The sequence below is a fragment of the Chiloscyllium plagiosum genome, chromosome 18, assembly GCF_004010195.1.
Source record: "Chiloscyllium plagiosum isolate BGI_BamShark_2017 chromosome 18, ASM401019v2, whole genome shotgun sequence".
Lineage (NCBI taxonomy): Eukaryota > Metazoa > Chordata > Chondrichthyes > Orectolobiformes > Hemiscylliidae > Chiloscyllium > Chiloscyllium plagiosum.
Genome location: NC_057727.1, coordinates 24,257,065 through 24,282,566, shown reverse-complemented (window position 1 = coordinate 24,282,566; position 25,502 = coordinate 24,257,065). Strand labels below are relative to the sequence as shown.

Below are 25,502 nucleotides of genomic sequence, written 5' to 3'. Positions count from 1 at the left end.
CCACATCCCTCCAAACCCTTATATTCAAATACCAAACCATAGAGTCATAGCCAGTTGCCTTTTAAATGCTGCAATTGTACCAGTCTCCATTACTTTCTCTGTTAACTCGTTCTATACGTGCCCTCTGCGTGAAAACATTGCCCCTTAGGTCCCTGTTATATCTTTCTCCTCTCAACCTAAACCTATGCCCTCTTGTTCTGGACTCCCTCAAACCAGGGGAAAAACTTTGTCTATTTACCTTATCTATGGCCCTCCTGCCAACAACCTGATGAAGGAGAGGCACTCCGAAAGCTAGTGTGCTTCCAATTAAACCTGTTGGATTATAACCTGGTGTTGTGTGATTTTTAACTTTGTACACCCCAGTCCAACACCGGCATCTCCAAAACATGATTCTATAAACCTCTAAGGTCACCTGTTAGCCTCTGACGCTCCAGGAAAACAGCCACAGCCTATTCAGCTTTGCAAACTTGATCACCACAATTCCAGGGCTTTTCTAAGCAGACTTCCAGTAACTATCCTCTCAGCGCCGGGGACTCGGGTTCGATTCCAGCCTTGGGTGACTGTCTATGTGGGTTTCCTCTGGGTGTTCCAGTTTCCTTCAACAGTCCATAGATGTGCAGGTTAGGTGAATTGGCCACAGTGTTCATGGATATATAGGTTAGGTGCATTAGTCAGGGGTAAATGTAGAGTAGCAGGGTAGAGGAATGGGTTTGATGGGATACTCTTCAGAGGGCTAGTGTGGACTTGGGCTGAAGGGCCTGTTTCCACACCAGGGATTCTATAATTCTCTCTGTCTCAGCCCTTGCAAAATTTTGATGGCTATATCCTCCTGTATATGTATTTTGGCTTGCCCATCATTCTTATGAAACTCATGAAGGATCACCCCTTTCTTTGTCACATCATTGCTGCATGTGCTTTCAGCTGCCAGTGATCTAGAATTATCCTTAAACTCTCTCGAATCCACTTCTTTTTATTAAAGGTTGACCTTAAAAACCACTCCTTAGAACAAGCTTTGTGCCACACCTCTTAAGTAAATTCTTTGTTGAGGAGTCTGTTGTTCTCATTGTGTTTAAAAGTCAACCCTGAAGATCAAGAGTTAAATGTGCATCATACTTTTGTACTTGAATTGAATTTACTGTCACGTGTGCCGAGGCACAGTGAAAAGCTTTGTCTTACGAGCAATAAAGGCAGATCGCATACTTAAGTAGCATAGATAGTAAATAATAGTTAAACAGCTGCAAAAATGAAAGCACAGGTATCAGCAAATGTTATGAGTTTGTGAGTTCATTCAGTATTATAAAAATACTAGGGTAGAAACTGTTACGAAACCTGCTGCGTGTGTCCAGGCTTCTGTACCTCTTCCCCAATGGTGGAGGTTGTAGAAAAACATTGCCAGTGGGATGGATCTTTAAAAAAGCCAGCCGCCTTACCTTGACAGCGGGCCTGGTAGATGAATTCCATAGATGGGAGGTTGGCCTTTGTGATTGTCTGGGCTGAGTTCACTACTCGCTGGAACCATCTCCGATCTTGAATGGTACAGTTGCCATACCAGGTAGTGATAAATCCAGACAGAATGCTCTCAATGGCACACCTATAAAAGTTGGCAAGGGTATCCACCATCATGCCAAATTTCCTCAGGTGCCTGAGGAAGAAGAGACTTTGTTGGGCCCTTGTAACCAGTGCATCCACATGAAGTGTTCAAGAAAGTGTGTTAAGGATGACCACTCCCAGGAACTTGACACTCTACACTCAGTCCACCTCTGTGCTGCTAATGTGTAAGGGGACATGAGTAACATCCCGCCGAAAATCAATAATGAGTTCCTTGGTTTTGCTGGCATTGAGAGCTAGGTTGTTTTCAGTGCACCATTTTTCCAGGTATTCCATCTCCCATCTGTAGTCTGTTTCGTCACCGTCTGAGATTTGACTGACTATGGTGGTGTCATCAGCGAACTTGTAAATGGCATTAGTTTGGTATTTGGTGACGCAGTCATGGGTATACCGTGAGTACAGTAGGGGGCTCCTGTGTTGAGTGTTAGTGAGGATGAAATATTGTCCCCAATCTTCACTGATTGTGGCCTGTGGGTCAGGAAACTGAGGATCCAGTTGCAGAGAGTGGGGCTTAGTCCGAGATCACTAAGTTTAGTAATCAGTCTCAAGGGGATAATAGTGTTGAAGGCTGAACTGTAGTCAATAAGTAGGATTCTTACGTAGCTGGTCTTGATGTCAAGATTAGATTAGATTAGATTATCTTACCTACAGTGTGGATACAGGCCCTTTGGCCCAACAAGTCCACACCGATCCTCCAAAGAGAAACCCACCCCCCCCTATATTTACCCCTGACTAATCCACCTAACACCTACGGGCAATTTAGCATGGCCAATTCATCTAACTTGCACATCTTTGGACTGTGGGAGGAAACTGGAGCACCCGGAGGAAACCCACGCAGACACTGGAAGAATGTGCAAACTCCACACACGCGGTTGCCCGAGGTGTGAATTGAACCCGGATCCCTGGCGCTGTGAGGCAGCAGTGCTATCCACAGAGCCACCGTGCTGCCCTAAGGGCACCTAGGGAGGAGTGAAGGGCAAGTGATATGGCATCTGACGTGGATCTGTTGGTCCGATAGGAGTCAAGAGTGGGTCAAGAGTAGTGGGGAGGCTAGAGTTGATTAATGCCATGACCAGAATCACAGTTCCCCTTTTACCAAAGTTTTATGTTGTGAATTGTAGTGAATATACAGCCAAACATCAGGTCATTTGATGCACCCAGTCCATGATGACACTTATGATCCACAACAGAAACTCCATCTTTCCTCACCTAACTTCTGTCAACATTAAAAAAGTCTACTCCCTTTTGCCTCATGTGTTTGGCTTGTCTCCCCTTAAAATTGAAAGATATTACATGCTTCATTTGCTCCCTGCAGTAGTGAGATATACATCCTTGCACTGTGAGTGAAAGCATTTCTCCTTAATTTTGTATTTGACAGTCTGTTACATTGATGGGTCTCTAGTTTTGCTTTTCACTGAACTTGGAAATATTGTTGCGATGTAAGCTCCATCAACACTTTCCATAACTGAAAAGCCCTATTAGGTCATGCTCAACCTTAATATTTCATGGCAAATCTTCCAGCTTGTACATTTTCACTTGTTGGTTCTTAAGTTTAGCAGTTGACCTACGGTTCACAACAATGGCCACCCTAACTAACATTTCTGTAGCAGTTTGTAACTGGCATGGATTCATAAAATTCCAACTGCATAACACTGCATGCTATTTGGTGGAGAGTTAACATCGAAGATCCAAACCTTCATAGTGCAATATGCTTGGAGATCAATAAGTGAAAAATTTGAGCAACATGTTAAAATTTAACGTTTTCTAAATTTAAAACCAGAAATTTAAATCACCTGAGTTGGAACAGGCCTCTATAACATTTGTTTACATGTGTATGATTGTTTTTGTAAAATATAAATTCACCCCAGTGATGAATGTAGTAATGGCATCATCCATCATTTGTACAGACTTTTACTTGCATGTTTGTTTCATGTGCTCCTTTGCAGATAATTCTATAAGTAATGATGAGTAACCCATTTGATATTTCAACTGTGGTTCTGTGTGCTTATACTGTTAATTGATGTAAATTGGTCTAAACCCTGTTAAATAATTCTGTTCAGGTATTTTATGCATGGGGTCTGCCGTGAAGGGAGCCGATGTATGTTTTCCCATGATTTGTCCACGAGCAAGCCATCTACCATCTGTAAGTTCTACCAGAAAGGACAGTGTGCCTATGGAGACCACTGCAGGTAGGATTAATAATTTTGTTATCTTCAACTATTACTGTACTACCACTAAATTATTTTGGGAAGTGAATTGTTCGGTTATACGATTTTAAGACTCAATGAGCAACAAGCATATTAGATTGCCATTGTAAATTCGAAGAGAGCCATTCGTGTTTTCCTGGGAGCACAAATACTTTGTACTTTTTGTTTTGTTCCTGGCACAACTACCTCCATCAGTTATTGCTTAAATTTGAATACATTGCCTAAATGTCTGCTTGTGCTTCTGTGGATTTAAGCCGATTTATTTCTGCCTTGTTTATGTGATGTTGTGTATTGGCAAAACCTGAACTGGTGCCCAACCTAATTCCCCTTAAAATAATGATAGCCTTCTTGAAGGCTTGTGGTGCATATGGTTCAGGGAGAGAGTATTAAGAGAATTTTGATGTAGAGGATAGAAGGACATCATGGTGGCTCAGTGGTTAGCACTGTTGTCTCACAGCTCCAAGGATGTGGAGTTTGTGCATTCTCCCTGTGTCTGTGTGGGTTTCATTGGGGTGCTTCAGTTTTCTCTCACAGTCCAAATGTTAAGTTGTTTTTCCTGAGATCCTTACTCAATTAATGCAACTGCTATGTGCCAACTTTTATTAAACACAGTACAATACAAGCTTTGGAGAAACTCTGAATACTCTTTGCCATGCTTGCGAACTGTGGCTAGGGAAGCTCTTTGAACAAAGGAAACAGTCCTTCCTTTATACAAAGTCTTTACATCACAGTTAGTAATGCTCAGAAGACAACCCCCAGTCACATGCCACTCGAGACAACCCCCCAGCTACTCCCTCACAATTACATGCCACTTAAGACACAATGCAGTGACCACATCATCTCCAGAAACAATGTAATGCAAATCATCCCTTGATGGGCAGATCTGGTATGAATTGTATTTTTGTAACTATAGGGGAGTAGTCAAATTCCAATTGTAATGTTCTTATTGATTTTTGAATAGGGGATGAAAATGTAAATGATAGGAGATGACAATGAAAGTAGCTCTGAATAGCAAGGAAATGGCTCTGAGTATTAGGAGATGATAATGTAATTTATTATAATCTATCTGGAAGTCAGAGGCATCCCACTCTAGTCTCAGGGCATCTAGTCTCCTGCAGGTCAGCAGAGCAAGTTAACTCTTTAACATCACATAAAGACGTGCAGGTTAGGTGGATTGGCCAAAGTGTCCAGGGGCATGCAAGCTACGTGGATTAGCCATGAGAAATGCAGGATTATAGGGATAGGGTAGGGGTTCAATAGGATGGGATGCTCTTTAGAGGGTTGGTGTGGATTTGATGTGTCCTGTTTCCACACTGTAAGGATTCTATGATCATGTGTAGCTTGAAGAAGGACTTTTAAGTGGTTGTGTTCCTACATATCTGTTGCCTTTGTCCTATTAGGTGTTGGAGGCCATGTGTTAAAACTTAACTTTTAACCTTTTGACTTTTTTCTCAATTTTTGAGATGTTTTAACAACATTTAAAATCTCAGTTGTGTAAGACTTTGTGCCTAGAACAACGCATGTTTCTTGACTTTCTGAGCTTTTTTTGTTTTCAGTGAAAGGCTTGTGGTATTTGTTTGCTTTAGGGAGTAGGAGCTGAGTTTGCAGCTGGTCAGCTGTCAGCTGTAAACCAGTACTGCCTTCCAAAATAAACTGTTGACCACACATGGAACCCAAGTATAAAACTCATGCCTGTCTCCATTACCTCCTGTGGCTGCTGAAGTTAGGTACAAGTGACCAGTTAAAGTAGAATCTGTGTGCTCCAATGAAATGACATAGCTAAAGGTAGAGCCTGGAAATATTTATGGAAATGTAATGTATTTTTAAACTACTGCAAAGGAGTGGTGTTGTGAAATACCTGAAAATGTTACAAATGGTGTAACAGATGGCAAGTCTTAAATGCATTAGTGCTTTAACCACTTAATTTTCCCAGTTCTTTGCAATCCATTTAACTGTTCGAGCAGGAATAAAAAAGGCCTCTATAGTTTATCCTTTGCCTTTTCTTGCTGTTATGTGGGTTTTATTCTTCCTCCAATTTAAAAAGTACTCTTCACAACCCCAACCCAACTAGCCAGTGGTTTCAGGGCTGCCAAACTTTGCAAATCCTAAGCCAATGAGCTGTCTCTAAAAATCCAATTCAGGCAGGTAACGGAACAATATATAAACAAAAACCCAACAAGTAAAATTCACTGGGCCTCTTGTTACAGTTCTCAACTGACAACCTACCTCTCTCGTTTTTTGCCTGCAAGGTAAAAATTTCTTCCTATGTAAGTGGGTCATGTTTATACTTGAGTTACTAACGTGTGCAGTTTACTAGTATGCCTCATTCTGTAATGATAGTGTTGATGTTTGTTTATCTAACTGCATTCTATTTGTATTGACAAGGTATGACCATGTGAGACTTCCTGGATCTCGAGCAGTGGGACCAGTAATCTCGAGAGTCACCTGCACACCTGTTGCTTATGATGCAGTTGCAGAACCTGTCACTGCAGAACCAACTGTACCCGTCAAGGTTACTGAATCTGGAAGATGTAAAAAGAAAACACTTGAACTAAAAGATCGAGGTGGGTTCAAAAAAGGACTTTGTATTAATGATGTGCCCATTTTGCTCATACATTTCTTGATCCACTTAGTTTTGAAATATGTTGCTACTCAAAACCATACTGAGATGTCTCTTTTGCTGCTTTTGGCACATCTAGTGAAGTCTAAGAAGTTGCAGAGAGCCTGTGACATCAATCACTCCTTAACCTCCATTCCCTCTGTTCCATCTTTGGTACATGTTCTTTCATGAAACAGTCATAGAGGCATAGAGATGTACAGCACTGAAATAAACCCTTTAGTCCAACTCATCCATGCAAACCAGATATCCTAAATTAATCTAGTCCCATTTGCCAGCACTTGTCCCATATCTCTCTAAACTCTTCCTATTCGTGTACCTGTCCAGATACCTTTTAAATGTTGTAATTGTACCAGCCTCCACCACTTTCTCTAGCAGCTCATTCCATACATGCACCCTCCTCTGTGTGAAAATGTTGCCCCTTAGGTCCCTTTTAAATATTTCCCCTCTCACCCTAAACCTGTGTTTTGGACTCCCCCACTCCAGGGAAAAGATCTTATCTATTTACCATAACCATGCCCCTCATGATTTTATAAACTCCTCAGCTGCAATAATTTTTTGAAGTTTTCTGAAACCTTCAACTTTGACCATATTTGCACTTCTGGTTTTCAGTGACATTCTCTGGAAGCACAATGTCTACCAACTATTTCTCAACCTGTCCACTTTCTTTGTTTGTCAAATAGCTTATCTGAAACTCAGGTGAGGTGAAATATTATTCATTTAACATTGGAAGCTCAAAGATTACCATGGATTCCAACCACTCTCAATTGATTCTATTCCTTTAGCTTGCTGCTGTCTTGGACTGGTGTGTAGTTTGTGTTCTATTTAGTCCTGAGCTGGACTTACACCTCCAATTCTGAAGAAAGGTCACCAGACCCGAAATGTTAGCTCTGATTTCTGTTCACTGATGCTGCCAGACCCGCTGAGCTCTTCCAGCAATTTCTGTTTTTGGTTCTGATTTACAACATTCACAGTTCTTTGGGTTTTTATTTAGTATCACTCAAAAATTACATTATCTACGCTTCTGGCCTGATTGGCATGACTTTAATTTTATTAAAATGGTTCTACATTTGCACAGAACAGTTTTCATGTACCATGGATGATGTTTGTTTATTATTAAGTCTCTGTTAATTGGAAGTACCAACTGATAATCACTTTAAGTGTAAGATAGGGTAACTTTGCTTTGCTGAGAGAATTCAATTCATAGTGTAAATTGTATTATGCGTTTTAAGGTATGCGCGTATAAAGCAAAAGTTATTTTACTAAGACTTGTTTGTCTTTGAAATCTCTACCAATTCTAGTTTTGCTGATAAATCCAGGAGTAACCAGGATGATTTTTTTCATTGCAAATCTTGTTTTCACCCACTAGAGTGAGCTACAGCCTGAACAGTATTTTTAAGTAAATGGAGTACAAGCTTTTTAATTTGTCATCTTTTGTTAAAATATTATTTTGATCTTACAAAAATAAGATAAAAATCAATAATCATATGTTACATTGACTATTTTCATACTGAGAATGCACCTCTTATGAGCAGACCTTAATGTCCATCAAGAAAGAACACACTCTAATGTCTGAAGGGAATACCAGTGCAGAGAAAAATTAGCTTGGAGTTTTCCTTGTTTTATTTCATTTAAGAACTTTGCGGTCCACTGCTGCTGTAGAAACAAAAGTGCCATGAACATGATGATACATGATGTAACTCATTGTATTTAATTAGCTGGGACCAAATTTTAAATATGCAGTTTTTGTGAAAGCAAGGTATAAAAGTATTTTTGAACTGCATAGAACTGATTTTATTCACAAGATAAGTTCAATTGGAGCAGCGCTAATAATTGTTCCCATTAATTATCATTACAGTAATTATTGTCTAACCAACCTTGAAACAGGAATGAAATAGTTTAACAGATTTCTTTTAAACGCTGACTAAGAATGCCGATGAGCCATTGTCGATTTTAAAAAATACATAAGATCCAAGGAACAGATTTGCTATAATCAATTTTTGGTATCATTTTACTTTTGCTCCAAAGAACAAGCTGAGTAGAACCATCTTGTCAGCACAAGGCGAAACAGTTTCTTTTTCAATTCTATTTACTTTGCTATTTATGAAGTAGAAAAATTATTTTTATTTGTTTATAATTTGTTAACCTGTACTGCAGCCTTGGTTTCTTAAATGACATGCAGATAGTCTATGCTGGACCTCACTCTTGTATTCCTTCCAACTGTGCCATGCATTATGAATTTCTTTGTTTATGAACCATACATAAATCATAACTTAAACTGAATGTTACTTGCATTCAATTCACTCATACAATATAATTTTTTTGCCTCTAAATTTTTATTTTGTCTCACTTTTCAATCCCTGGAATGCCTGCTCATTCAGGTCTTATCTCCTCTGTCGTTTGAGCATGTTTAATCAGTATCTCAGCATAATTCCATTTAAGTATGCCTAAAATGACTTGGTTTTACACATTTTCGAATGTTTATAAGCTCAGTTAGAGATTTTGGAAGGAAAGTTTAAAGGAAGTGACCATTTGTGCATTCATTAACATCTACTAAGCATGATTGCGTAACTTTTAAATACATCTCATGCTGCAATCTTGTTTGAACTTATTCTTCTCTCTAGACCTTTGCAACCGTGCAGCAGAAAAATCTAAATTGTTTCCTTTTCCACCATCATACTGCAACTCAACAAAGACTGCATCGCATTTCTCTGAACCAGCAAAATTTGCTTATGAGGATATTCCAGTGAAGCCCCCCTCTTACTTGGATGCAGTTCGCAGTGGACTAGATGTTTCAGCGTCAGTATGCAGCAATAATTCTGCACAGCAGCTGTGTCCTTTTGCCTCAGTTGGCGAATGTCATTATGGTGACAGCTGTTTATACCTTCATGGGGATGTGTGTGAAGTTTGTGGACTGCAAGTACTTCATCCTACTGACCTTGAGCAACGAAGAGCACATGAGCAGGCAAGTGTGGTGCAAAGTAATGTACTAATCAGTACGTCAAAACTATTTTAATCATAACTTGTATTTTTGTTGCTCTAGTTATTGCCAACTTAAAGTTGAATTATGCTAACTGAAAATATTTTAATCTTTATCATGATATAAGATTATTCAAGCTCCAAGTATTTTAATCTTTAATCTTTGTCATGCTATAAGATTATTGAAATTCCATCCTAAAGCATTAATTCTTTTGTAAAATAGTGCTGTGTGCTGAATGAAATGCAAGATGACAATACTTTTAAAACTCAAACCTCCCTTTTCTCAGAATTATTGATTTTCAGTGTTTTTTTTATTTTCACTTCACTATATTCTTTACTACGTGTTCTCTTTTTCTAATTGGTACAAAAATGGTGCATCTGATATGCATTATATATAAAGTGTCATGTTTAGTGCACATTTCCTGTGTTATTCTCTCTATCAAAATTTGAGATCTAAATGGTTATGCAGTAGCATAGCTGCAAACAAATCCACAAGAGCTCTGATGCTTTCTGGAAAGAAAATACCTGCATTCATATCACACCTTTCATGAACTTTCAACATAGAGTCATAGAGATGTACAGCATAGAAACATACCCTTCAGTCCGACGTCCATGCTGACCAGTTATCCTACATACATTTAGTCCCATTGGCCAGCATTTGGCCCATATCCCTCTAAACCCTTCCTATTCATATACCCATGCAGATACCTTTTCAAATGCTGTAATCGTACCAGCCTTTACCACTTCCTTTGGCAGCTCATTCCAAACACACACCAGTCTCTACATGAAAATCTTTCCCCTCTCACCTTAAACCTATGCCCTCTAGTTTTGGACTCCCCTAACCCAGGGAAAAGACCTTGTCTATTTATCCTATCCATGCCCCTCATGATTTTATAAATATCTATAAGGTCACCCCCTCAGCCTCCTATGCTCCAGGGAAAATAGCACCAGCCTATTTAGCCTCTCCCTGTAGCTCAAACCCTCCAACCTTGGCAACATCTTAATAAATCTGTTCTGGACCCTTTCAAGTTTCACAACCTGAAGTTTCCATAGTAGGGAGACCAGAATTGCACACAATACTCCAAAAGTGACCAAACCAATGTCCTGTACAGTCGCAACATGACCTCGCAACTCCTATACTCAATGCGCTGACAAATAAAGGCAAGCATACCAAATGCCTTCACTATCCTACCTACTTCAAGTTCAAGGAACTATGAACCTGCACTCCAACGTCTCTTTGTTTTGCACCACTCCTCAGGACCTTACAATTATGTGTGTAAGTCCTGCCCTAATTTGCCTTTCCAAAATGCAGCACCTCACATTTATCTAAAGTAAACTCCATCCACCACTCCTCAGCCCATTGGGCAATCTGATCAAGACCCCATTATACTGTGAGATAACCTATTTTGCTGTCCACTACACTTCCAGTTTTCACTGCGAACTTACTAACCATATCATTTATATTCACACTCAAATCATTTACATAAATGACATAAAGGATCTGAACTCAGCACAGATCCTTGTGGCGCACCATTGGTCACGGGCTTCTAATCTGAAAAGCAACCCTCCATCCACCACCCTCTGTTTTCTATCTTTGAGCTAGTTCTCCATGTATTTCATGTGATCTGACCTTGCTAAAAGGTCTATCATGAGGAACCTTCTTGAACGCCTTACTGAAGTCGATATAGATCATGCCCACCGCCCTGCCCTCAACAATCCTCTTTGTTACTTCAAAAAAATTCAATCAAATTTGTGAGACTTGATTTCCTACACACAAAGCCATGTTGACTATTCCTAATCAGTCCTTGCCTTTTCAAAGACATGTAAATTCTATCCCTCAGGATTCCTTCTAGCAACTTGCCCACCACTGATGTCAGGCTCACAATCCTATAGTTCCCTGGCTTTTCGTTACCACCTTTCTGAAATAGTGCACCATGTTAGCCAACCTCCAGTCTTCCAGCACCTCACCTGTGGCTATTATAATACAAATATCTCAGTAAGGGGCCCAGCTATCTCTTCCCTCCCATCCCACAGAGTTATCGGGCATAGCTGAACAGGTCCACCTTTTTATTTATCCACATTTATGAGTTTTAAGACATTCAGCACCACTTCCTCAATAATTTGGACATTGTTCAAGAGGTCGATAATAATTTCCCCATGTTCCCTATCTTCCATATCCTCCTTCACTGTAAACACTGATGCAAAATACTCATTTAATATCTCCCCCTATCTCCTGTAGTTCCACACATATGGGGCCTTGCTGATCTTTAAGGGCCCTATTCTCTCCCTAGTTACCCTTTTGTCCTTAATGCATTAGTAGAATCCTTTTGGATTCTCCTTAACTGTATTTGCCAAAGCTATTTCATGTCCCTTTTTTGCCCTCCTGATTTCCCTCTTAAGTATACTCCTACTGCTTTCCTTTTTTTGACTAAAACTTCAATTTCTCTTGTCATCCAGCCTTGCCCTTCACCCTAACAGAAGCATACTGTCTCTGAACTCCTGTTATCTTATTTTTGAATGCTTCCCATTTTCCAGCCTTTTACTTGCGAACATCCGCACCCAATCAACTTTTGTAAGTTCTTGCCTAATACTGTCAAAGTTGGCCTTCCTCCAATTTAAATTTTAACTTTGAGATCCGGTCTATCATTTTTATCACTATTTTAAAAGTAATATAATTATGGTCATTGTCCCACTGATACCTTAGTCACCTGCCCTGCCTTATTTCCCAAGAGTAGGTCAAGTTTTGCACCTTCTCCAGTAGGTACAACCACACACTGAATCAGAAAATTTTCTTGTGCAAATTCCACTCCATCCAAGTCCTTAACGCTGTGGCAGTCCCAGTCTATGTTTGGCAAATTAAAATCTCCTTCCATAACCACCTATTATTCTTACAGATAACTGAGACCTCCTTACAAATTTGTTTCTCAATTTCCCACTGACTATTCAGGGGTTTATATTACCATTTCCATTAAGGTGATCATCACATTCTTATTTCTCAGTTCCACCCAAATAGCTTCCCTGGGCATATTCTTAGGAATATCCTCCCTAAGCACAGCAGTAATGTTATCCTTAATCAAAAACACCACTCCCCCTCCTCTCTCGCTCCCATTTCTATCCTTCTGATAGCATTTATACCCTGGAACATTAAGCTGCTAGTCCTGTCCATCCCTGAGCCACGGCTCTGTAATTTCTATGACATCTCAGTCCCATATTCTCAACTCTGCCCTGAGTTCATCTGCCTTACCTGTTAGGCATCTTGCGTTGAAATAAATGCAATTTAATTTATAAGTCCAACCTTGTTCCCTGCTTTACTCCTAATGCTAAACTTTCTCCTTTTCCCAACTGCATCAGTCTCCGACTGCTTTGTTTCCTCACTGTATCCCTGGGTCTCACCACTCCCACCACCCCCCACCCAACAGTTTAATCCTCCCAAGCAGCTCTAGCGAATCTGCCTGTAATTATATTAATCCCCTTCCAATTCAAATGCAATTAATCCTCCTTAAACAAGTCACTTCTCCCCCAGAAGAGATTCCAATGATCTAAAAATGTCCTGCCCCAGCACCCCAGCCACATATTCATCTGCTCCTATCTTCCTATTCCTGCAATCCCTAAAGCATTTTATACCTAATGAAGAACTTCTGAAATCTGGTTGTTCTTATTTCAGTTTTTTTTATTGAATTCAACTTTTGCCATCTCCCTAGAGCTTTGGCCTACAGTTCTGGAGTATTAGTTCAATGAAATAACCAGTACACCAATAAAAACTAAAAGAACTGTGGATGCTGTCAACCAAAAACAAAAACAGGTTGCTGGAAGAGCTCAGCAGGTCTGACAGCATCTGTGAAGTTGATGTTTTTGGTCCGGTGATCTTTCCTCAGAACTGGACCCAAAATGATTTCTCTTCACAGATGCTGCTGGACCTGCTGAGCTTTTCTGGCAACCTCTGTTATTATTATCATTCCACCACCACCCCAGGAAGTACTGTTAGTGAGCTGAGGCTGACACCTAAAATTGTGTGGAATTATTTGTTTGCATGCTGGACTTGACATTCATCTAGTTGCCCAACTAACACTAAAGGTCCTGACATTCTATTCATTCCTGTTTCTGTTTGTTGTTGCTTTATTCAGCCACACAGGATCAATGTGGATTTCAACAGTTTCCTCATCCCAAAATGTCGATTCTCCTGCTCCTTGGATGCTGCCTGACCTGCTGTGCTTTTCCAACACCACACGTTGGCCCCTGTTGCTTTATTCATGTTTTACTACAAGTAAATTAACCTTAAGTAAGCAGGAATTAGTTGGAAAGTTTATCAATATGTAGAAAGCCCCATTTGTCTATCACAAGATGGGTGGTGTTAAGTCTATCAGGTAGGTAAATTTATTCAGTATGTCCCATAAATGCTGACTGTTACCTTACTATTTCATTCAGATGTGCCTTGTGGCATTTGAGCATGACATGGAAACAGCCTTTGCTGTGCAAAAGAGTCAAGATAAAGTCTGTAACATTTGTATGGAAATAGTCTATGATAAAGTAATACCATCTGAGAGAAGATTTGGAATTCTTTCCGACTGTATTCACCCATATTGTCTGTCCTGCATTAGACAGTGGAGATGTGCGAAGCAGTTTGAAAATAAAATAATCAAGTGAGTGCAATTATTTTTATTGATATGCACATCATAGTCATTTTTATGGTTAATGAAACAATTGGCCAGCAGTTTTAATGTGGCGTTCTACGAGATGTCGGTACGGTATGGAGATAGTTGACAGAGTGAAGCACCTGCTTGAACGTGCGAAGGTTATTGCATTTTGTGAGGGTGGGGGTGGTGGTGAGGGCAGTGCGTAGGTTCGGATGGAGCCCAGAGAGAGAGAGAGAGAGCAACAGTTGGACAGACAAAGGAATGGGTCACCCTGGGAGAATCAATAACTATATGGGGACCATTCCTCCTTATGCTGGACTGGTTTGATTTATTATAGCAATTAATGAGGCCTTTGACTAGCACTGCACATAAATGTGTGTAAAAATAGTTTGTTTGCTACAGGAAAATCTGTTAATTTATTTTAATAAAATTTTTTCAATCCAAACGTATGTCATAGATTTTTATCTTATGGATTTTTTTATGATAAATGGTATGGAAAAAGGCTGATTTGTTGAGACATTATTTGTGTGAGAGATTCCAATCTCTGTCGTCCTATCTGAGAAAGCATGGACAAGTTGAGGTTTGCTCTATACTGCGTAAACAGTGCTACAAACTGCTAGGTAGTCTTAATATTGGATCCATTGATTTGGGAAGAATGGGACTAATGACATTTCCTTTCCTTAAAAATTGCATTTGACATGCTACAATCCAGTGAAGGCTTTAAACTATGTTGATGAAATTCTTCCCAATCCAACCCTTTGACCTAATGCAATTCAATACTGGCTATATCTGACAGTCAGAGATCAGCACTAGAAGTAATCTGGTTTGATTACATATCAGTTGGAATGTTACTTTTACCTCCAGTGCTTCGGGATGCGAAGGAAAAAAAAGCAGCCATGTTTTCAACGTATTCAATTAGGTGAGCAAAAGGTTCTATGAAATCGATGATATGCAGAGTTGCTTTAAATCTAAAGTAGTGTGCTCATTGCACATTGTTCAACTGATTAATGCTGAGAATCTTGTGCTCTTGCTGTTTAGAGAATAATGGCTACAGTGTGTTTTGACACTTTATTACTGTACATGTAGAGAATCCTAAATTTTGGGCTAGATTTCAGTGGCAATCTCTCTCTCATTGTCAATCCACCCCTGTTTTTCAAAAGGAGAGTGTTTTGGGTTTTTGATGGGGCGTTTTGTTCAGGGCACCTTCAAAACTGTAGGGTCATACTTCCATTATTTTGTAGGGAAGTTATTTTGTCGGGAAGAACTATTGGGGGACTCGGCATCTGACAGAGAGAAGGTGTTCATATTGTTTGGAAAGAGACTGTAGCTGGGCACTTTATTTTAAAAAAAAACAGTTAATCGAGAAAAGTCAGCAAAATTTTGTGGAAGGGAATTTGGGTTTAACAAATATATTGGAGTTTGTATGCAACTAATGCAGTCTCATAGTGAAGGGTGATACATTCAGATGATGTTTGACATCCCCAGATTTCAAGAATGGAACATTGTTCCTCAATTCATACTGTGCTCAAATCTTGTGCCATATGTATTTATCCATATAACAAATTTGCTAATTCCTTCAATTCTTCATTTAGATCATTTGGGTTATAATGTATTTGCTATCTTGCACATGCTAATATTCTATTTAAAAATCTCTATTTACCAACAATTGCTGCTTTAGGTCATGTCCTGAGTGTCGAGTGGTTTCTGAATTTGTAATCCCTAGTGCTTATTGGGTGGAGGATAAAGAAGAGAAGGACCAGCTTATTGAAGCATTCAAGCAGGGAATGAGGTAAGGTATCCTAGCCTTGTAGATGGGTGTTGAATTTCCACTGTTGAAGATTATTCAGCAAGAGCATAATAAGATCATAGTGAAGGTGCTTCATAAGTTAATCAAAAGTAAGTTCTGTTTCAGTCAGTATTTTTCACTGGTTGTGTGGCAGCCATGATTTGTACGAAAATGATTAAATTATAAGCACTTCAGCATCAAAAGGCATTCAAGTGATCTCTACTTCTGGACTCTCCCATCCCAGGGAAAGACTTTATCTATTTATCCTATCCATGCCCCTCATGATTTATAAACCCCTATAAGGTCACCCTATAGCCTTTGACACTCAAATGAAAACAGCCTCAGCCTATTTCAGCCTCTCCCTATAGCTCAAATCCTCCCACCATGGCAACATCCTTGTAAATCTTTCCTGAACCCTTTCAAGTTTTACAACAAACATTCGATAGGAAGGAGACCAGAATTGCACACAATATTTCAACAGTGGCCTAACCAATGTCCTGTACAGCCGCAACATGACTTCCCAACTCCTGTACTCAATACTCTGACCAATAAAGGAAAGCATACCAAATATCGTCTTCACTATCCTATCTACCTGCGACTCTACTTTCAAGGAGCTATGAACCTGCACTCCAAGGTCTCTGTTCAGCAACACTCCCCAGGACCTTATCATTAAGTGTATAAGTCCTGCTAAGATTGGCTTTCCCCAAAATGCAGCACCTCGCATTTATCTAAATTAAACTCCATCTGCCACTCGTCAGCCCATTGGCCCATCAAGATCCCATTGTAATCTGAGGTAACCATCTTCGCTGTCCACTACACCTCCAATGTTGGTGTCATCTGCAAACTGACTAACTATGCCTCCTATGGTCATATCCAAATTATTCATATATAATGACAAAACGTAGTGAACCCAGCACCGATCCTTGTGGCACTTCACTGGTCTCAGGCCTAGATGATACTCTAGCTGAACATAATCTCTTGTCAAATGGAGTAAGCAGAAATTTAGTATGTCAGAAATCCAAAGCAATCTCACTTCTCCAAGCTGCTAAATTTCTTTTGAAAGAATTTCTTTTCAAGTTTCACAGCATCTTTCCTATAGCAGGGAAACCTAGAACTGAACGCAGTTTTTCAAAAGTGGCCTAACCAATGTTCTGTACAGCCTCAACATGATTTCCCAACTCCTGTAGGTCATGACCTCCCAATACCAATACAACTTTATTGCACTTTGATTTTTCAACTGAAGGAGATGGACCCAAAAGTTGAAAATTTCTAACTACTTTTCTCCCTTCCCTTGTGAAGGCATTGACTCTTTCAGCCAGCACACAACTTAAATGTAATTTGCAGAACTGTTGTGAATGGAGTTACGGGAATTTAAAAGGTGAATATTCTGCCTGTATCCTATGATTATATAATTAGATTTATAAAATGTCATTTTGTATTTGTCCATAGGTCAGCAAAGTCTATAATATAAACTCAGACAAAAGGCTGCACTACAATCTTTCTGTTTTTCCCCTAAAGGCTAAATGTAACTTTTAATCTCAATACATAAAGTATGATTAACTTCAATAAGTGAGCTTACAGTAAGGTACTGCAAGTGTTATTTTTTTCCAAATTGTTTTTCTGTTTTGAGTATACATCTGCTTTTCTTCTTTTAGGAGAATATATTCTGACCAACATGAATAATTACCTTATATGGTGTGTGTACTGTATTCCTGAAAAGGCCCTATAAATAAACTTGAATATGCATCTTTATAATATAACGCATGTAGCAAAAAAAAGTTTCAGAATTTGGCATAATGTGCACACTGGTAACAAAGATTTTAGGCACAAGCTTGTACTTTAAGGGGTATTTAAGTTGGGAAATGATAATTCAGTGGACAAGTGTGAAGGAAAACATCTCATTTTCCGCTTTACAGCTTTTAAGACTCAACATCGAGCTCAATAACTTTATAGCCTGATTCCTTCCTTGTTTGTTTGTTACCTATTCCACACCTGGCCCTGTTATGACATGGATTGCTTTAAGTCATGTCACCTATTTTCATGTGCTCCTGGGCCTATTATCACATCATATGAGTTGCATTCAGCACAGCTGACCCATTTTCTCACCCTTGGCACTTATTATCAATATTCAGTTTCTCCTTTGTTCTGGCCTGCTAGCTCCTTGTTGACCTTGCCTTTTCATATCTCTCACTTTCTGAGCTTTGTCGCTACCTATCTGCACACTTCCCCATCCATCACTTTGGTTTCAGAATAAATGTCACGAGGCTACTAACAGTTCTGATGAAGAGTGACTGGACTTGAAATATTACTCTGTCTTCTTCCCCCAGATGCTGCCAGACTTGCTGAGTTTCTCCAACAATTTCTGTTTTTGTTTTATAGCTAAATGAATGTTCTGCTCTTAACACGGTCAAATTAAGGGGCTGTTTTTAACATGAAATTTTGGGGGCTTTTTGCCATACTTTATAGGTCATTTTTCAAAGTCTAAGTTATAACAAGTTGTCTCCGTGTTTCTATAACTACTAATTTTTTGCAATAGCTATGAAACATTGCTTTAGTTAGCAAGATGCTGGGAGGAACCAAATGCTTGTGTGTTTGCATTACATGTTTTTATCTTTGGCATACACATCTTATCTCTGCTCACATACCACATCATGTTCTAAGAATATACACCACTTGGAGTGAAATAGGAGCTGCTATTTTTAAAAAATGGCTTTTAATATCAGTAACTTGCTTTCCGTCACAGCTTTCAGAGTCATCAGCTTTTCAACTTATGTTCTTGATATAGTTTCATGGATTTGTATTGGATTCACTTTTCCAAATCCTTCTCTTTTCCAGTACACACATGCGTCAAATTCACTATAACTGACACTACCTGTTATACCACCTAGTGCAATAGAAACCATAGAAAGTAGAAATGATGCAGCACGGAAGGGGGTCATTTGACCTATCTTCTCCATGCTGACCAAGAGACACCCAGGTGCCCTTTCTACTCCCACCTTCCTGCAGCTTACAGCACTTAAGGTGCAGATCCAGGTATGTTTTGAAAGAGTTTAGGGTCTCTGCTTCTGCCACTACTCAGGCAGCGAAACATCCACCACCCTCTGCATGGAAAACCTATTTCTCACATCTTCTCTAATCCTTCTGCCACCTAGCTTGAATCTGTGTTTTTTTGACTTTGTCTTATAGTCTTAAGAGGAATATCAACTCTTCACAATTTTGTATACTTCAATCATGTCACCCCTTAACCTTTTCTGTTCCAAGGAAACCAATTCCAACCTCTCCAATCTCTGTTCGTAGCTACAATTCTGCAGCCTGGCAACATTCTAGTAAATCTCTCTGCACTCCCTGCAGACCAGTTATGTCCTTCCTGTAATGTGGTGGCCAGAATTGCACAGAATATTCCAGTTGTGGCCTCATCAGCACTTTATATAAAGTTCGTCATTATATCCCTACTATATATCTTTGCCAATGGAAGAGAGAATTTCATATGCCTTCTTTACAAACTTATCACCTATACTGCTGTCTTTAGGAACGTGCACTTGCATGCCAAGATCTCTCACTTCATCTACCCCTCTCAGTATATTCACTTATATTGTTTGACCTCCCTGAAATCATTACCTCTCACTTATCAGAGTTGAACTCCATCTGCCACTGCTCTGCCCATTCCTTCAAACCTCTGCAGGAGAAGGAAAATTTACTGTAATGCAGCTACATGATTATAAATTCACGTTTGTATGAAAAAGATTGAGGTGTTGTAATTTAAGACTCACCAGTAAGTAAAAAAATGGGATCGGAAATACAAAATAGCTAACAATGGTAGAATAATTGACAGTTCCATGTTTTCAGCTTTGTACCTGGCTTGTCTGGAACTTTTGAAAATGTAGATGGATAAAATGCAGATCGTTTTATCCAATCAAATACAGCAAGAATTGTGAATTAAATGCATCTTCCTCTTTTGTTTTTCTATTGTTATTTTACAGCAAGAAGGCTTGTAAATACTTTGACAAAGGGAAAGGGTCCTGTCCATTTGGTGGAAAGTGCCTTTACCTTCACGCTTACCCTGATGGAACATTGGCAGTACCTGAGCAGCCAAGGAAACAGCTCAGTTCAGAAGGCAATGTGAGGGTAAATAATCAAAGTTCCAAATATTTAACTGCATGTTGTTGTCTTGGCCAATTTTATCAGTACTTCTCATGATTTTGAAAAGCATCAGCTGGTGAACCATTATCAGGGTTCTAGACGATGGTTTGTTTTCAGACGTTTCGTCACCGTATTAGGTAACATCCTCAGTAAGCCTCCAAATGAAGCACTGCTTTATATTTGTATGTTTGAGTTTCCTAGGGTTGGTGATGTCATTTCTTGTGGTGACATCATTTCCTATGGTGATGACATTTCCTATTCATTTTCTCGGGGGTGGTAAATGGGATCCAAGTCAATGTGATTGTTGATAGAGTTCCAGTTGGTTCTCCGAAACTCAGCGAGCAAACCTACATCCAGCTACTGTATCAACACTGGTGATAGTTAACATGGGCTACCCAGTTAAGAACACTGGTGCAAATTTGGATATATTTACTTTTTAAGATTCAGTTAAATTTGACTTTTATAAGTGACCATCCACTGAAACAAAAAGTATATCAAATTGTTAATGGTATTTTTAAATTGATTTGAAGTCTTAAATTGTACAGTGGCCCTGCTTTGTAGCTTCATCTACATATTGTTTTAGAATTTAATGTTCACGTTATCATAAAAACCTGTTACATTTGTCCATAATCAACATTAAGTTACAATTGCCCTTGCTTTAATTCTGAAAGGACCAGACTCAACAAAGAACAATACAGCACCGGAACATGCCCTTTGGCCCTCCAAGCCTGTGCCGCCACATTTTGCCCTGCATGCTAAAACTGTCTTCACTTACAGGATCCGTATCCCTCCATTCCCTTCCTATTCACGTATTCATCCTGGTGCTTCTTGAACGCTGATATTGTGTCTGTTTCCACCTCCACCCTGGTAATGTGTTCCAGGTACTCACTACCTTCTGATGTGAAGCACATTTCTTTTAAATCTTATCAACTTCTATTAGGTTGCACCTCAACATCCTGCATTCCAGTGAAAACAATCCCAATCTATCCAACCTTCTTGCATAGCTAAAATCCCCCATACCAGGCAACATACTGGTTAACCTCTCTAAAGCATCCCCATCCTTCTGGTAGTGTGGTGACCAGAACTGTACGCAATATTCCAAGTATGGCCTAACTAAAGTTCTATAACGCTGCAGCATAACTTGCCTATCCTTATACTCAATGCCCCTTCCAATGAAGGCAAGCATGACACAAGTTTTTTTAAACTATCTTATCTACCTGCACTGCCACTTTCAGTGATCTGTGAACCTGCACAGCCAGATCCATCTGCATATCAATACTCCTAAGGGTTCTGCCATTCACTGTCTAAATTCCACCTGTACTTGACGCTCCAAAATGCATCACCCCACATCTTCCATTTTTCTGCCCAAACCTCCAACTGATCTATATCCTGCTGTATCCTCTGACAAACCTCCTCACTATCTGCAAATCCACCAATCTTTGCATCATGTGCAAATTTACTAATTAAACCAGCTATGTTTTCCTCCAAGTCATTTATTTAGATCACAAACAGCAGAGGTCCCAGTACTGATCCCTGTGGAACACCACTAGTCACAGCCTTCCATTCTGAAAAACATTCTTCCACTGCTACTCTCTGTCTCCTGTGACTAAGCCAGTTCTGAGTCCAAAATGCCAGGTTACTCCAGATACCATGTGACTTCAAATTTCCACCAGTCTTCCACCTGGTTGAAGGCTTTACTGGAGTACATGTAGAAAACATCAACCGCTTTTCCCTCATCAAACAACTTTGTCATCTCCTCAAAAGACTTGATCAAGTTAGTGAGGCATGACCTCCCCTGAACAAAACCATGCTGTCGTTGTGAATGAGTCCATTTGCTTCTAAGTGCGTACAGATCTCAAGGCTTTTTTAACATTATTCATTACTTCAAATTTAATTTCAATCTATATCAATGAAGTAGTTATTAGCTGAAGCATCAGTACAATGTTTATGTTCACAAGCATAGTAATTATATGAATTTATTCCCTGTTGGAAAAGGAAACCTGAACATCTGCTTAATAAACAAAGCATATAAATTGTGTGCAATTATACATTCTAAAACAGTTTCCAGAAAAATGCAGTGCACAATTATACTGATTTTTGTTTATTTAACCTGCAGTTCCTTCACTCAGTAAGACTGTGGGATTTTATTGAAGAGCGGGAGCACAGGGATATTCCTCAAAGTACAGCTGAAGATGAAGTAGCAGAACTTGGAGATCTCTTCATGCATCTTTCAGGAGCAGATGAGCACACTGCATCCAATGAGAGTCTGGCTGATCAGCCTGTTTCTGTAGTGTTATAATATGCTATAAACTAAATTACACCTTAACTTCTGCTGAAGCACATGCCTGATTCACCTAATTGTGGAAACTTGGTTCCAAGTTGTTTGAACTAGTACTCCTATATAATAGGAACAAATGGTACAATGAAATGGTTGAATCAGAACTGTATTTTGCAGGGTTCACTATATTTAATTGTATTTGATTTATTTAAAAATTCTGAAGTGTTTTTTTAAGAAAAAAAAATCACTGCAGAGCACACTACTCAGTATATGTTTCAGACCCCTTTTTCTGGCATTAGCTTCTAGTTGTAATTTTAAAAGGAAAAGATGTAACTAATTGATAGAGTATACATTAGTCATAAAGAAATGCGTAGCTTGTGTTCACTGTTGAAATTACAAAATTTATTCATTTCTCACCCTTTTACTTATTTCCTAGCTCAGTTGGATATGTGTCAGTGCTTTGCTGAACTGGCTCCATATGATGCGATAGAGTGGTCTGGATTTAACTAATTTTGACTTCTTCCCCTCCTTTGATGCAGTACCCGACTTCTGCATCCCAGAATATTGCCTACTAATAGCAGGACTATATACTCACCATCAAAGTTGTTATCATCCTCTTGCCAGACAAATAAGTTGCTGCCAGCCTACAGTATCTTGCTATTTTTCAATCAATTACCAGCAATTGTAGAAGAACAACTTAACCCTCTCCCTGGCAATTAGACTGAAGTGATCTGATCAAGGTTATAAATCTTTTTTTAACAAGTACGTGTGAAAAATGTTACGTATTGCCTTTTCTTTTAAAGTTACCTGGACAAATGGAAGAAAATTAAAATATATTGTATCACAGATCATACAATTTGAAGTGATTTACAAATAAAATAGTTTAAATTGTTTTTTACTTATTACTACTTTGCTAAGCATTCTCATTAATCATGTTGGACCTGAAATGATGTGGATTAGTGCAGTATTATGATTAAACTCAGTAAAACACAAAGTCCCAGAATTGCAAATAAAATTATTTTCACACTTAATTAGTTCCATTAATTCAGTTGCCAACTAGGCATTTTCAGTGTGATGGGTAGTCTGTTTCAAGGAGAGGACAAATCTGTAATCCTGTTATCCCATGCTTCCTGCTGATATGGGACAGGGTAGGTATTCAGAAATTGTTCACTGTCCTTCCAAATTGTATTTTGGGAATGGAAAAAGAGAGAAACAAGGAACTAAAAAATTCTACTAGCCAAACCTACTTTATTTGATGGTAGTGTTTGTAGTTTATGTGGAAGTACTACAGCTCAAATGTAACATGTGAACTGTAATTGAGTCATATCAGAAAGTAGAGACTTGCTGAAGCAATTGTGAAGGTCAGGGTTTTTCATTAACTACTCAACTTGAAAGTTATAACATAAAGCCTTTTAAATTTGCAATGTTTAAAAAGCGGTATTAACTGGAATGGGGAAAGTGAGATTCTAACTCTGAAAACTTCACCAGCTCTTACTGGTGTTTTCCCCCTCAAAATGTATTTCAGTGTCTACCAAAGTTAATTTGAAATAGTGGTAGAACTACCATAGATGATAAATTCCCCATAAATGAATTCTGAGTTCTGTTGTATCTGCCAGATATTGGGTAAAGTTTTGTATTTACAAATGCTTGTCCTTTTCCATTTTGTAGTAGTGCTGCTTTGAATAAAATTTTCCTTTGGCAGAGAAGAAATTTGTCTGGGCTTTGGTTTCAGAAAGAAAAAATGCAGTTTTGAAGCACCCTTTGAATCGTCCACTTCACAATTTAACTTCCTTAATGCGTGAAAACACAGAATAAGTGCCCTATGGAAAAGAACTTAACTCGTAAGGTTCTCAAAAGCCTGTGACAATGCATGCTATCACTGTGCTCCTGGATTCCCACTACCTGATAGTCTAGAACTCCAAATAAAAAAAGTCACTTTAAGCAATAATAAGTTAGAGTTCCAGTCGACCGTCTGAGCTCACACATCATCCAGAACCTAAACAAATATTAGATTTATGCACAATTGCTGCACTTTTATGACATGACTTTTATGCATAGATACCAGTTTCAAACTCTGGTCAGTGAAAACTTAATCAGAGAAAGAACAAATCAGAAATCCAACTGTGTCATGGAAAACAAAGCAACCAATCCTTAAAAGATGAGAAACTAAGTAAATCCTGCAATTACTTTCCTTTTCACCGTTCCACCAGATGACATTTTCCACTCATCCCTGCTCCCCAAGACATCTGATTTAATTTTTGATCCACGATAATTTGGCTGGAAGCAAATTTTAGATCTCGATACAAATACTTTTAAATAATGGTTTGGTATAAGATGGTCACTAATTTTCTGAAGTTCGAAAAATAATTATAGGCAAAGAGCCTATTTTGACACTGACAAAAATACGGTTACTACTATATGTAACAATGCTGTCTGCAATGAGTACGTTTTGGTTGGCAGGCAGGGTCCAATATTTAAGCATATTAAACAAGCACACACTGTCGAATGGTAACAAGATGCCAGGGAAAAATGATCTGGCCACTAACAGGATGCTTGCTCCCTACCCTCGCATAAGTTTTTGCCATTTCTGGTGATTTGTCATGGATTTTTTCACAGATGCCAGCAGCCTTACGAGACCTGGTATTTTTAATGAGAGAATGTTACATCTGCACTAGCCTTGTACACAAAAGGAAATAGAATAAAATTGCTTGTGGAATGCCTTTCTGATGGCTGAGCTAGTCCTGACAATTTAGTGCATTATACAGTCCAAGACATTACCAATTTGGAACCGCAGCCAAAAAAATTTGCTGATGTCAGCCAAGGGAAGCAGTAAGAGTACAAGAATGGCTTCCGTGTACCTGCAAAGAGAAGAAGGTTGGACAGTATTTCCATTCCCAATGGAACCGTGAATGTGTGGACATTGATCAGGATCTACTTTAATTCCATTGCAATCAAGTAGAAGCATAGAGTTGTACAGCACGGGAATAGACCCTTAAGTCCAACTTTTCCATGCTAACCAGATAGCTGAAATTAATCTAGTGCCATTTGCCCCATATCTCTCAAACCCTGATGAGCCATGTATCCAGCCAGATGCTTTTCAAATGTTGTAATTGTACCAGTTCGCACCACTTCCTCAGGTAGCTCACTCCATTCACGCACCACCTTCCGAGTGAAAAGGTTGCCCCTTAGGTCCCTTTTATATCTTTCCCTCTCACCTAAACCTATGCCCTCTAGTTTTGGACTCCCCTATTCC

General features: G+C 39.1%; 1 protein-coding gene across 3 annotated transcripts in view; it reads left to right on the top strand.

Moving 5' to 3' along the window:
* mkrn2 (makorin, ring finger protein, 2) overlaps nucleotides 1-23,955 on the top strand; it is a 24,373-nt gene extending 418 nt beyond the window's left edge. For all 3 annotated transcript variants that reach the window (XM_043707968.1, XM_043707969.1, XM_043707970.1), the window contains exons 2-8: nucleotides 3,669-3,797; nucleotides 6,201-6,379; nucleotides 9,057-9,397; nucleotides 13,837-14,051; nucleotides 15,724-15,834; nucleotides 19,812-19,956; nucleotides 22,088-23,955. In XM_043707968.1, the coding sequence (XP_043563903.1) occupies nucleotides 3,669-3,797; nucleotides 6,201-6,379; nucleotides 9,057-9,397; nucleotides 13,837-14,051; nucleotides 15,724-15,834; nucleotides 19,812-19,956; nucleotides 22,088-22,270 (1,303 nt within the window). In that variant the 3' untranslated portion in view covers nucleotides 22,271-23,955. The remainder of the gene's footprint in view (nucleotides 1-3,668; nucleotides 3,798-6,200; nucleotides 6,380-9,056; nucleotides 9,398-13,836; nucleotides 14,052-15,723; nucleotides 15,835-19,811; nucleotides 19,957-22,087) is intronic.
* The last annotated feature ends 1,547 nt before the right edge of the window (nucleotides 23,956-25,502 follow it).